The sequence below is a fragment of the Dipodomys spectabilis genome, unplaced genomic scaffold, assembly GCF_019054845.1.
Source record: "Dipodomys spectabilis isolate Male_0828 unplaced genomic scaffold, ASM1905484v1 ptg000062l, whole genome shotgun sequence".
NCBI classification, from domain to species: domain Eukaryota; kingdom Metazoa; phylum Chordata; class Mammalia; order Rodentia; family Heteromyidae; genus Dipodomys; species Dipodomys spectabilis.
In genome coordinates, this window is record NW_024870739.1 from 716804 (window position 1) to 729217 (window position 12414).

Below are 12414 nucleotides of genomic sequence, written 5' to 3' on the forward strand. Positions count from 1 at the left end.
AAAAGGATTATATTACCTCATCCCAAGGCCTATTTTTATAGTCTTACATTCATGATTATGAATTTAAAAGTATCAATTATAGAAATAGTGCTAAAAGCTTGCCATGCACGAAACTATTTTAATGGTTTAAAGTCTCTGTATAACAAAGTACTACTTGTTTTAAAGGGAAAATATAGTTACAAGGAATTTTATTATAAAATGTGATTAAATTATGTAGGTATAAGACTACTCCCATGAATAGGCCCCATACTAATTTGTTTTAGATTATTAAAAATGAGCATTATCAATCACAATGGGTAATTCATAATCTTTCTGAAGTATCCAGGTAAACTGTCCTGTTGAGACTGAGCGCCTTACAGACACTGCTCTGAAAGATGAGTACTGGGCCAATGGAATACTGTAGACTGTGGCCGATGAAAACTTGAAATCCATGCAACAGAATGATACCGAGGAAAGCCTAAACAAACTCTCTAGGTTTAAACAACCTATTTCTGGGATGAGAACACTGTGACACTATGCAGATAAGAAAGAATTCTGTAAACTTGAGTGTTTTTTTGCATAAATGGGATCTGCACTATGAACACCAAAGTTCATCAAAAAGATCAGTTAGGCTTCAAGTGTTCCTGTGCTTATATTCCGTCTGTACACCTGTTCTCGCATGTCTAAACTGACTTACCTCTTACCTGTAACACACCTTACCATATGGCTTTTAATTGGCAGTCACGCAGCCATTTCTCCACAGGTGCAGTCTTGCCTTTCAGAGCTCATAATGGCAGGCATATAAAGATGACCTAAAGCTGAGGACAAAACCACTCATATACTACATACCAAGCTATTTTCTTTTTCCCTTTTAGGTATTAAAACTTGCACTGTGTGCGCACTCAGTAGACACAGAGCACAGCCAAACTTAGCTCTGAAAGGTAAACAGTGCCTGTGAGGAAGTGAGCCAGCAGTGGCCCTGCAGTTGTGGATCTGGAGCTCTGCTCTGAGCACACTGCAGCTGTAACCATTTGTTGATGGTACGGAAGGTGAACCCTTAAGAAAGTGTTCAAATTAAAAGAGCTGCTGCCGAGTAGATTGTGTGGCCTTTTCCTTTGAATCTAAGGGTTCTGACTCCCTTCAGTCATATTGCTAGTGCTGCTACTTTAAAATACAGCCCTTTCTTTTGCTCAAATATGGAGAAGGTACAATGGAGTCACTGAGATCTGACAAGTGCAGTTGAAACCTATTTGTTTCCTCCTTCCCTCCCTCTTTCTCTTTCCTTTTCTTTTTCTTTTTAAAAATAACCCTGGGACCCTTGGTGAGTGCAGTCATAGACTTTGGTTAGAAGACACATTCCCATTTTTAATTACAAGCGTTTATTCAGACAAATTTATTAAAAATGATGAACAACCAAAGCCAAGTTCTTCCAGAATGTCCTTTTTATAAGTTAGTGCTACCTTTTGTTGCATAATACCTCTTTAGAGCCTTCAGTTGTGTTAACATCAGGTGTGACTCTTCCTGGGGATGTCAGAAGTTTACATGATTTCGAATATCATTGATTTGCTTCACCATTTCCCTTATGTGTTCACCCCTGTAACATCAAAAATTACTTAAGAACAAACGAGCCATTAATTAGGGTCTTAAGAATTTAAACTAGTAACTGGAATGGCTATGCTGAAATGAGTAGCTTAATGTTTCGGTGAATAGCATGCATTTAAGGCAGCAAATAGTGGCATCAACTACTGGGTTTATGTGTGCAGTGGTAAGGACTGATTGAACCCAGGCCATCATTCCTAGCTCCAGTTCTGAACATAATTCGCTGCAAGATTCGTTGGACCACACAATGAAGTCTTATCCCAGGAAAGCTTTCATCTTCATGGGTTATCTATAAAACTCATGTATATCTTACAACTCTAGTTGACATGCAAATGCCAAGACATAATTCTTATGTAGGCAGAAAGAGAATGATGTTGGAGTATCAGAAAGGAAAGAAAAATCTCTTGGTATCAACTGATGGGAGTCATTACTTACTCCTCCTTCAGAATGGATTGAATGCACTTCCGCTGGTAGGCACTGAGAGTAATTGTGGGTTTTTGGGGACTCAAGACCTTTTCCATCTTTCGTTGTTGATAGTCTTTTTTCATAGTAACCTTAGGGGTCAAAAAGAACACATGTTGGATATGGTTCCTGTTACCTATTTGAATGGTCTTTTTATATTTATGAATTTTTTTCTATACAAACACTTTAAAAAAGACTGAATTTGCGGGTGCCGGTGGCTCACACCTATAATCCTAGCTACTCAGGAGGCTGAGATCTGAGAATCACAATTCAAAGCCAGCTCTGGCAGGAAAGTTTGTGAGGCTCTTATCTCCAATAAAGCACTCAGAAATCAGGAAGTGGAGCAGTGGTTCTAGTAGTAGAGCACTAGCCTTGAGCTGAAGAGCTGAGGACAGTGTTCAGGTCCAGAGTTCAAGCCCCATGACTGACAAAAAAACAACAACCTGAATTTAGACACCTTGCATCCCTTCATACCTGTTTAATGGCATTGCCTAGATGTCGAAGTTGATCAGGTATAAGCTGTAATTCTTTCTTCATGTCTCTCTCACTATCAGAAAGAACTGGGAGTTGAGAGTGGAAACTATGAAGTACCTTTTTCATCCTACAGAAAAAGAAGGCAATACTTCAGCTTAAGATATCCCCTGATCCGGGGAAAGGCACTCACATACAAAAAGCTCACAATCCAGGAATCTGGTGTTTTGTAAAGTCCCTATTGGGTGGCCTAGGGGACAATGTCATGTCTTCTCTGACACGTACTTCAAAAGAGAGGTAGGGGGACGGAAGCACTCAATTCTATTAGGAATACAAGCACCTGCTAAGTTCTGTTTTCTTAATGACACTGTAAACACCTGCACAAGGAACTGTTGGAGGTCCACTGACCTGTTCATAATATCTTCCTGTTTTTCCTTGGCTTCCTCATATTTGTCAGCTAAACGCTCAGCCATTTCCCGAAGACTTTTCCTGATGACATAGGGAGTAAGAAATGCTTGGGATCCAGCTTGATGAAGCCAGCTGATGAGGCACAGCAAGCCTCCCCGTGAGAACCAGTGGACTGATAGTTTTCTGCTCCCTAAGTTTTGATACTTACCTCTCTTCTCGACAATAATTGAGATCTTCTAGTTGCTTCTTTTTTTGGTCACATAATAACTTGACTCTTCAAGGAGAAAAGGCAGGAAAGGTTAACACCAGCTAGTTAAGACTATTATACTGCACTAGCCACCCACCAGAACTGATGGCTAGTGAACACAGGACATCTTACCTCCGCTGAATCTCCTCCTTTGCCAGGTCTTGCTTAAGAATGTACTGTTCTCTGAACACCTGGGTGGCTCTGCTGATGAGCTGAAGACATTCTTCAAGAGGAGGAGCCAAGTCCTTTTCAGAAGATCTTAAAAACAAAGTCTGTTGTTACTTTCCCAAGCCTAGCAAAACAACTGGAAGATGTAAGGCAAAGCAGTTTTATTCCCTCTTCAGAGCACTACTGAAGGTGCTACTTTGTCCCTGGGCTTATTAGACAACCCCCCTCCTCGCCCCCCAGTCTTCTCCAGCTGCACAGTAGAACATGCTGAGGACAAAGAGGATGAACTGGAATGTTGAAAGAACCCACTCTTAAAAATTATTATGCCTGAGAGCCCATACTTCAGAAATGCTGGGTTGGCAGCACTACGCTGTAAAATGCTTCTAATATGCTTTTCAAAGGAATCTGGTGTTTCAGCCAGAATACGGAGGGGAGACTCGGCCACTTCAGCATCTTCTTGGGTACAAAGCAGAGGCGGAGAGGCTGGGTGGACTGTACTTCTGCAAAACATCATAACCATAGAGTTACTTATTGAAGTATAGGAAGTCTTATTTATTTTGGAATTTTTTTTAAATTGTAACCCCGTACAGAGGGGTTATAATTACATGAGCAAGGTCATGAGTACATTTCTTTTTTGGGTCCGGTCATGGGGCCTGAACTCTGGGCCTGGGCGCTGTCCTTCAGCTCTTTAGCTCAAGGCTAGCGCTCTACCACTTGAGCCACAGCGCCACTCCGGCTTTTTTCTTTTTGCTTATGTGGTGCTGAGGAATCGAACCCAGGGCCTCAGGCATGCAAGGCAAGCGCTCTACCACTGAGCTACCTTCTCAGCCCAATGAGTACATTTCTTATCAAGCATTGTTGCCGCCTCCTTTGTTTCCCCTTCCCTTTGTGTGCCCTCCCCCCACTCCCCTCCCAGTATAGGGAATGTTAAACCACAGTTAACAAGAACTCTGAGGACATAGGACTACTTTTGAAAGAGTACAAGGATGTATGTTTTCTCCCTTGAAAAAGTCACCTTGGAAAGCTTACTGTATCAATGCTGCCAATTATCAAAGTGTTTTGGACTCTGCCACTTAATTGTTTTGTCTGTGCCAGTATTGGGCCTTGAATTCAGGGACCGGACACTGTCCTTTGCACTTTTGCTTAAGTCTGTGCTCTACTACTTGAGCTCCGCTTGTGGGTTTCTGGAGACACTTAGAGATAAGAGTCTCATGGACTTTCCTCCCCAGCCTGGCTTCTAACCACAATCTTCAGATCTCTGCCTCCTGAGCAGCTAGGATTACAGGTATGAGCCACCAGCTCCCAGCCCTTAATTCTTTAGGAAAAGATCATGGAGAACAATATAAATGCATCCTGAACCACTTCTGCAAGGACTCAAGAGCCCAATTACAAGCCCACACTATAAACAAACCACTGCTCTCTAGGTATTGTCCGGATTTGATCAAAACCAATAAGCCAAACAACTACCATATACAATAATTTGTTTTTACAAAACTGCAAACAATCTGCAATGGCAATGTCATATAACTTGTATGTTTTAAACCAAAGAATAGTCTTGCTAGTGCTGTGAACCCATGCCAGCGAATATAAGCACGTAGTATAATATGATCTCATGTCTGACGCCCCAGTGACATGATTTTAGTACTCCTATGCCTGCATTTATGAAACTGAGAATGACTTTCCTGGACTGTTAGAAAAGGCAGATGGTGAGTTCCTAAAGGGAAATGAGGACTGGGTTCAGCTATATACCATCCTTCCTCACAGTTCACATACTCTGATGTCCCTAGGAGGCTGGCAGAGTGAGTGCAGGCCTGTGCCTGCATCTCAGCCATCTGCGACCTGTGACCAGTGTTCATGGTTACTCTTCTGTAACACAAGGACAGCAGTCTCCTTAGGGGCAGGCTTCATAATTTCCAAGAGGCAAGGCAGGAAAGGAGCTTAGAAATCATTAAAGCTGATTCACATTGATAAGGGAGCTCAGTATTTAGTTTTAGTTTTAGAATTCTTTTCTGCAGCTCAGAGAGGAAAGCTCTGATTCTCAGCTCTTTACTAGAGATGGCAGAAACTATGTCTAGAGTAAAACCTTCTAGAGACAGTAGGAAAACAATTATCCCCTCTTCCTACGCTAAAATCAAGTCCAAGTGGAAACCACACACATATAGATTCAAACCAGTTACCTAGGGCATACTCCTGGCCTACATTCTGCAAAATTAAAGCTATGCAGAAAGTGGGACTTACAAGAGAGGACGGATGAGGCATTCGTAGCTGCTGGTGATACAGATCATCGTGGGCCCCAGTATGTCTGGGACAATCCAGAATCCTCGGATGGGAGCTGGTTGCCTGGAAAATCAACCCCATTTGTGTTAGCAGGGGCAGACACCATGGAATGATGAGCAAAGTCAGGACGGATAGCTGCAGCCTTTTCAGGCTGGGTTCTCCATCTGTCAGTATGGTAACTTGGAAACCAACATTCCTCTGATCAATCTGAACCAAGCTGCCACGGACCAGCCTAGAGGTCACCTAACCACATCCCCTACAGCATTGGCATGAGTTACACTCAAGTTCATGCTATGTCTTTCTTCCCTGTCCCCATCCACCTAGCTCCGTGCCCAGTCACTGCTCAGACATGTGACAGAGCAGAGATGTGGGGTCTAGTCATGTCTAGTCATGTGAGGGAGCAGAGCTGCAGGGTTTACTCATATCCCCATTCAGTGCAGCCCAGTCCCTGTCACGGGGCTTCAACTAGTGGGCACAGCACCATCTTCCTACTCCATTGGAGAGGCTGCAAACTGGCCCTCAGATGGGCACTGGTTTTGCCTCCAGTAGTGTCCATTACTGGCCCCACACCACCTCCATGACCATCCTGCATTTCTGTTCCCAAATGTCAGTGTTGCTCTCCTATCTTCTGCAGACTGCCATCTCACTGTCTCTTTCCTCTCTGCCTATAAACAAGCTCATCTGTTTTTCATTCAAAATGCTCCTTCCCTCCAGCGGTACGAAGCTGCATTATGTCTCCATGTCCAGTTCCCCTTAGCCTATTCTTGTGTCTCTTCTTTAGAACAGCAGTCCATTAGATGATTAGTCATCCGGGCTACTCTCCATCTGTGTCTTACCATTTTTTTGGAGGGGGTGGGTAATGTAGGAGCGTCTAGAATTTTACTTTGTATTATCAATGTGGAATCCATATGCACATAGAGTATACATACACATACTATGTGATCCATGCCAGGTTAGGAGTAGGAATGCTGCACCGACATCAGGCCCAGGAGTGGGAGGGGTGCTACACTGACCTTAGCTTCATGGAGGAGGTGACCACCCTGGTCCCAGCCCCCGACCTGAGAGTAAGCCCGAGTCTGACTGTCATGCCTTTGCCTTGCTTTACAGTTTCCCATCTATGTGTTTTATTTTTGGCAGTCCTGGGGTTTGAACTTTTGGTGTCGACCTTGTTGGGCAGTTACTCTACCACTTGAGTCATGCCTACTGGCTCAAACTTTGTAATTAAAGCAAAACTTTATACCTCCTTCTGAAACAGTTTCCTATTCACTGCATGTGTGTACGTGTGTGTATTTGCACATGTGTATGTGTACTAGTCCTGAAACTTGAACTTAGGACCTGGACACTGTCCCTGAGCTTTTTTGTTCAAGGCTAGTGTTCACACTTGAACCACAGCCCAATTCCGGCTTTTTAGTGGCTCATTGGAAATGAGTTTCATAAACAAGATCTTGCCTGGCCTGGCTTCAAACTGCAATCCTCAGATCTCAACCTCTTGAGTAGCTAGGAGTATAAGGTGCTAGCCACTGGCACCTGGCTTTTTTCACTTTTTAGTCTGTAGTCTGACCAACAATTCCATATCCCTTGTGTCCTCCAGACTCCAAACTTAGAAGCCATTGGCCTGCTAGATTCCTCCACTTAGATATCCTACAGGAATATAACTTCAAGTGCCCGTTATCTCTTATCTCTCCCAATCAGATCTTTCTCCTCAGTGCTGGTGCTCTACCACTTAAGCCACAGCTCCATATCCTCCATAATCCTTAATCATATTTACTCTTTTTAAAAAAATTTTAAAATTTTTTTGTTGGTCATGGGGTCTGAACTCTGGGCCTGGGCGCTGTCCCTCAGCTCTTCAGCTCAAGGCTAGCGCTCTACCACTTGAGCCATAGCTCCATTTCTGGCTTTTTGTGCTTATGTGGTGCTGAGGAATTGAACCCAGGGCCTCAAGTATGCAAGGCAAGAACTCTACCACTGAGCCACCTTCCCAGCCCACGTATCTACTCATTCATCTCAAGAAACTTGGGTGTTAAGCTTGGTAATTCTTTTATTATGCTGTTCAAATGTTTATTGAGTACTAAGCACTGTGTTATATGCTAAATAGACCAACACAGCACATGCTGAGAGAGAGAGACCCTGGTTTCAAGACACATCAACTCAGGCTGGAACAGAAGCAACAATACATGGAATGGCCCTGACTTGAGGCCTTTGGTAAACACCTGACAAACAGGATCCTAGAAGGGGAGAAGTATTATGTACATGTATGCATCTGAATTACTGAACCCACAAGTGAGAGGCGAGTTACCTGCATGGCAATGGCTTTGTACAAAGGATGTGCTCTACAAAGCATTTCTGTTCTGTAGCAAGTTCTTGCAAACTATCCTTATCTTCTTCATCTGTGAAGGAATACATTATATAAATTAACTGGTGTTTCAGCAAAATACCAGACTGAAATATTGGTTAAATGCCATTGCTTCTCAAAGACTGTGTCCCTCCCTGTCACAGAAATGTCCTTTCCGCAGAGGGCTAGATCTCTGCATTAAGGGAAAGCAGTTTGTTAAGATGTCTAAATGCAGAAAAGATGGAGAACAACTCTAGAAGATCATTCCTTCCACCTCTTTTCCTTTACCACACTGGTTTTTGTGCATGCTTGCGTGCGTGCATGTGTGTGTGTGGTTCTGGGGCTTGAACTCAGCCTGAGTACTGTCCCTTAGCTTTTTTGCTCAAGGATAGCACTCTACTACTTGAGCCACTGCTCTACTTCGGGCTTTTTGGTAGTTAATTGGAGACAAGTTGCACAGACTTTTCTCCAACCTAGATTCGACCAGCAATCCTCAGATCTCAGCCTCTTTTTTTTTTTTTTGCCATTTTTTTTTTATTTTTTGTGAACACACTGTACAGAGGGTTTTTTTTAAATTTTTATTTTTTGTGAACACACTAGATCTCAGCCTCTTAAATAGCTAGGATTACAGGCTTGAGCCACCAGTGCCCAGCTAACACACTGCTATTTTTCAATAATAACTTTTAAAAACATAACTCAAAATATCATACCACTCACCTTATCAAGTACATGTTCAATTGGTTGTGTGTGTGTGTGTGTGTGTGTGTAAGTGTGTGTAATTGTTGGTGCCTTGAATTCCAGGCCTTGTGATCTTAAGTTAATTCTCTCCAGGGTTGGAGCTCTACCATTTACGATCCTCAGATCTCAGTCTCCTGTGTAACTAGGATTACAGCTGTGAACCACCACTGCCTGGCTCAGATCAATAGTTGGTTTTTGTGGGGGCGGGGGGGGGGGGGGCGGAAAGGAAGAGGGAAGGAGGGGGAAGAGGTCATGGCACTTGAACTCAGGGCCTGGGTGCTGTCCCAAATAGGTTTTTAAGTATATTAAAATAACGATACCACCATCACCACAAGCATTTGTAAATACTTTCATTTCCCATAAAGAAATCCCCAGAGCTTTTAGTAGTCATTCAAGTTTTTATCAACTTTCCCAGATCCAGACAACCACTAATCTATCTCAACGGAAACTGCTGCTCTGGACATTTCAGAGAAGTAAAATCATGTAACATGCCTTGGCTTATAACTGACTTCTTTCACTTAGCATGCTTTCAAGATTCATGTATGAGTATGTCGTTTCTTCTTTAGTGAATAATATGCCACTGCAGCAATGGATATTCCAGCTTTTATTTACTCAATAGTTGGCACGGACATTGTTTTTGGCTTGTGGGCTAATAGGATAGTGTTACTATGAATGCTCACATACCTGTATACTTGAGTGGACATAAGTTTTTATTTTTCTTGAGTACTCAGGGAACTGCTAGACGGATGACAGCTCTTTCAGGAGCTGTCAAGACTATTTTTCTAAGTGCTGCACTATTTTCCATTCCCACAGGCAGAGAGTGGGACCCATCCTTCCATACCCCAATACTACCTACTGTCTACTCATCTAACTTTAGCCAGGCCAACACTATGGTTTGGGATACCTCATTTCCACAAACATGGTATTTTTTTCCCCATTTGTAAGTTTATTTTCTTTCAACATTTGTAGTATTGGAGACATTTGTACTTTTGTTAAACAGAATCTCATTCCTATGATTTTGCTGTTAGTCTAAATGTTGTGTTTTCGTATTTTTTGTTGATTACATAGAAGTGAACTGCTCTTTGTGTATTCATACAAACTTGTAGTTTTGTGAATTCTTCAGGATTTTCATACAAAAGATCCTGTTGCTGGGTGGCAGCGGCTCATGCTTATAATCCTAGCTACTTAGGAGGCTGAGATCTGAGGATCGAGGTTCACAGACAATCTGGGAGACTCTATATTCAAGTTAATAGCAAAATGTTTAACTGGAGGTGTGGCTCAAGTGGTAGAGCACCAACTGTGAGTGAAAAAGCCAAGTGAAAGCACAAGCCCCATCCAGTTTCAGCCTCTATCCCAGCATGTGTGTATATATCATGTTATCTGAAAAGAGAGTTTTTTTCTTTGTTCTTTTTCTTGGCTAATTTTCTGGGTAAAACTTCCATTACAATGTTAAGTAGAAGTGGCATGAGGAGACATCTCTGTTATGTTTCTTAAAAGGAAGTGTGGAGAGATAAACATTAAATTTGACATTACCAAGTAAAGCCTTTAAGATGTGGCCAGAATTCTTACTAAAATACAAGGAAGATGATACAATTCAGAGATGAACTGTGAAAAAGAACGAAGACTTGATGGTTTGGGAAATTTCAAGGCTGTATGGAAGTCAAAAAAATTCTCAAGAGCTGGGCATCATCAATGGCTCATGTTCAGAATCAACAGGCAAGATTTGATGATCTTGGTTCAAAGCCAGTCTGGGTACAGACTCTTGTCTCCAATTAACTAGTAAAGAGCTAGAAGTGGAGGTGTGGCTCAAGTAGTAGGGTACCAGCCTTGAGTAAAAAAGCTAAAGGGTAGTGCCCAGGCCTGGAGTTCAAGTTCCAATAGCATACTGCCCTCCCTCCCCAAATCTTAAGAGATTCATCATTAGAAAAACAGGCTATAGAGATCGAATGTGTCAAAGGGTCAGAAAGAGGATTAGAGAAGGCTGTTCTGCCTCTAAAATCTGTAGGTAAGAAACAACCTGATAAAGCAACACTAATGCTTTCTTTCCTAAAAATGAAGGGTGAGGGAGGTGCATATGATCAAGGTTAAAAATGTACAAGAGAAACAGTAATCCTAGCTAGTCAGCAGGCTGAGATCTGAGGATCACAAGTTCAAATCAGCCCGGGCAGGAAAAGTCCATGAGACTCTTATTTCCAATTACCCACCAGAAAACCGGAAATGGCACTGTGGCTCAAATGGTAGAGCGCTAGCCTTGAGCTGAAGAGCTGAGGGACAGCACCCAGGCCCAGAGTTCAGGCCCCATGACCGACCAAAAAAAAAAAAAAAGTACAAGAGGCCAGGAGGCACTGGTAACTCACTCCTATAGTCCTACACAGGAGGCTGAGATCTGAGGATTGCACTTTTAAGCCAGCCTCCACAGCAAAGTCTGTAAGACTCTTTTTTTTTTTTTTTTGTCGGTCGTGGGGCTTGAACTCTGGGCCTGTGCGCTGTCCCTCAGCTCTTCAGCTCAAGGCGAGCGCTCTACCACTTGAGCTACAGCACCACTTCCGGTTTTCTGGTGGTTTATTGGAGATAGGAGTCTCACGGTCTTTCCTGCCTGGGCTGGCTTTGAACCGCAATCCTCAGATCTCAGCCTCCTGAGTAGCTAGGATTACAGGCGTGAGCCACCAGCGCCCGGCCTTCTGTGAGACTCTTATCTCCTATTAACCATCAAAAAGCTGCATGTGGAGCTGTGGCTCAAGTGGTAGAGCAACACAACACACACGCAAGCATACACACACACACACACACACACACACACACACACTGTACAAGAAAAAAAGTCCAGAGAATCAAGTTTTGCTTTTATAAATTTCCTCTTATTTTCCTTTTTCAAACTACTTTTGGATGGAATCTTGAAAACTACAGACAAGTACAAGTTAGTACACTCACCTGATCCAAGGAACTTGTGAAGTTTGTGAATCCAAGTTAGCCCCACACTGTGGACGCCAGCCTCATGAGTGCAGTGGTATCGTGAAGGACACTTGGGGTCTGCAGACGGAATGATGAATGACATATAAGACAGCAATTAGGAGATGCAAAGAATTTACCCAGGAGCCTACAAATGCCTTTCTCTGTAGAGAGAAAGTCTGGAGGATTTTTATCCTGGTGTGTTATGTTGGAGGCCTTGTTTTTAATTTGAATTCAATTTTTCAAATATGTTTTAAGCACCTTTTTAAAAAGTATAATGAAAGCACAGGGGGGACCAAGATGGCGACGGGGCAGTAGGGAAACGCCACAGCTCTCTCCAACCAAAAAGAGAGTTCGAGTTCCAACGCTTAATCTCCCCAAGAGACCGACAACAACAAAAAGACAAACACTCAGAGAAAAACCAGAGGTGGAAAATAACAAAAAAGAAAGAGAGGAAAAGAATTTCAGAACAGAGAAGAGCGAAGACCCCTCCCCCAACCTTTACTGGCCGCGCGGCAGTGCGCCAAGCCGCCGGCCAGCCGGCCCGGCGGGGGCTGCCGGAGCCCCAGAGTCACAGGGGGCTGCTAGCAGATCACCAGGTACCGGATTGCAGAACAGTGGATCGCCAGGAACAGAGAAACCTACCAGCCGGGAGTCTCCACGAGGATCCCACCCCCACCCCTCACTCTCCACCGGAGCGGAGAGGCTCCATCCCGCCAAAGCCGCCCGGCACCAGCAGCGCAACAAAGGGACCTGTCGGCAGACCACCCGCCCAATCGCGATC

At 43.4% G+C, this 12414-nt stretch overlaps 1 protein-coding gene across 2 annotated transcripts in view; it reads right to left on the reverse strand.

The window, feature by feature from the left end:
• Positions 1-557: 557 nt before the first annotated feature.
• Nup88 (nucleoporin 88) overlaps positions 558-12414 on the reverse strand; it is a 44105-nt gene continuing 32248 nt past the window's right edge. The window contains exons 8-17 of one of the 2 annotated variants that reach the window (XM_042680643.1): positions 11613-11711; positions 7908-7998; positions 5573-5674; positions 3676-3834; positions 3299-3424; positions 3128-3193; positions 2920-3000; positions 2515-2641; positions 2014-2132; positions 558-1573 (exon numbers count right to left, since the gene is read on the reverse strand). In XM_042680643.1, coding sequence (XP_042536577.1) covers positions 1510-1573; positions 2014-2132; positions 2515-2641; positions 2920-3000; positions 3128-3193; positions 3299-3424; positions 3676-3834; positions 5573-5674; positions 7908-7998; positions 11613-11711 — 1034 coding nt within the window. In that variant the 3' untranslated portion in view covers positions 558-1509. Of the gene's footprint in view, positions 1574-2013; positions 2133-2225; positions 2237-2483; positions 2642-2919; positions 3001-3127; positions 3194-3298; positions 3425-3675; positions 3835-5572; positions 5675-7907; positions 7999-11612; positions 11712-12414 lie in introns of those variants that run through there. The other variant, XM_042680644.1, reaches the window with a different exon arrangement.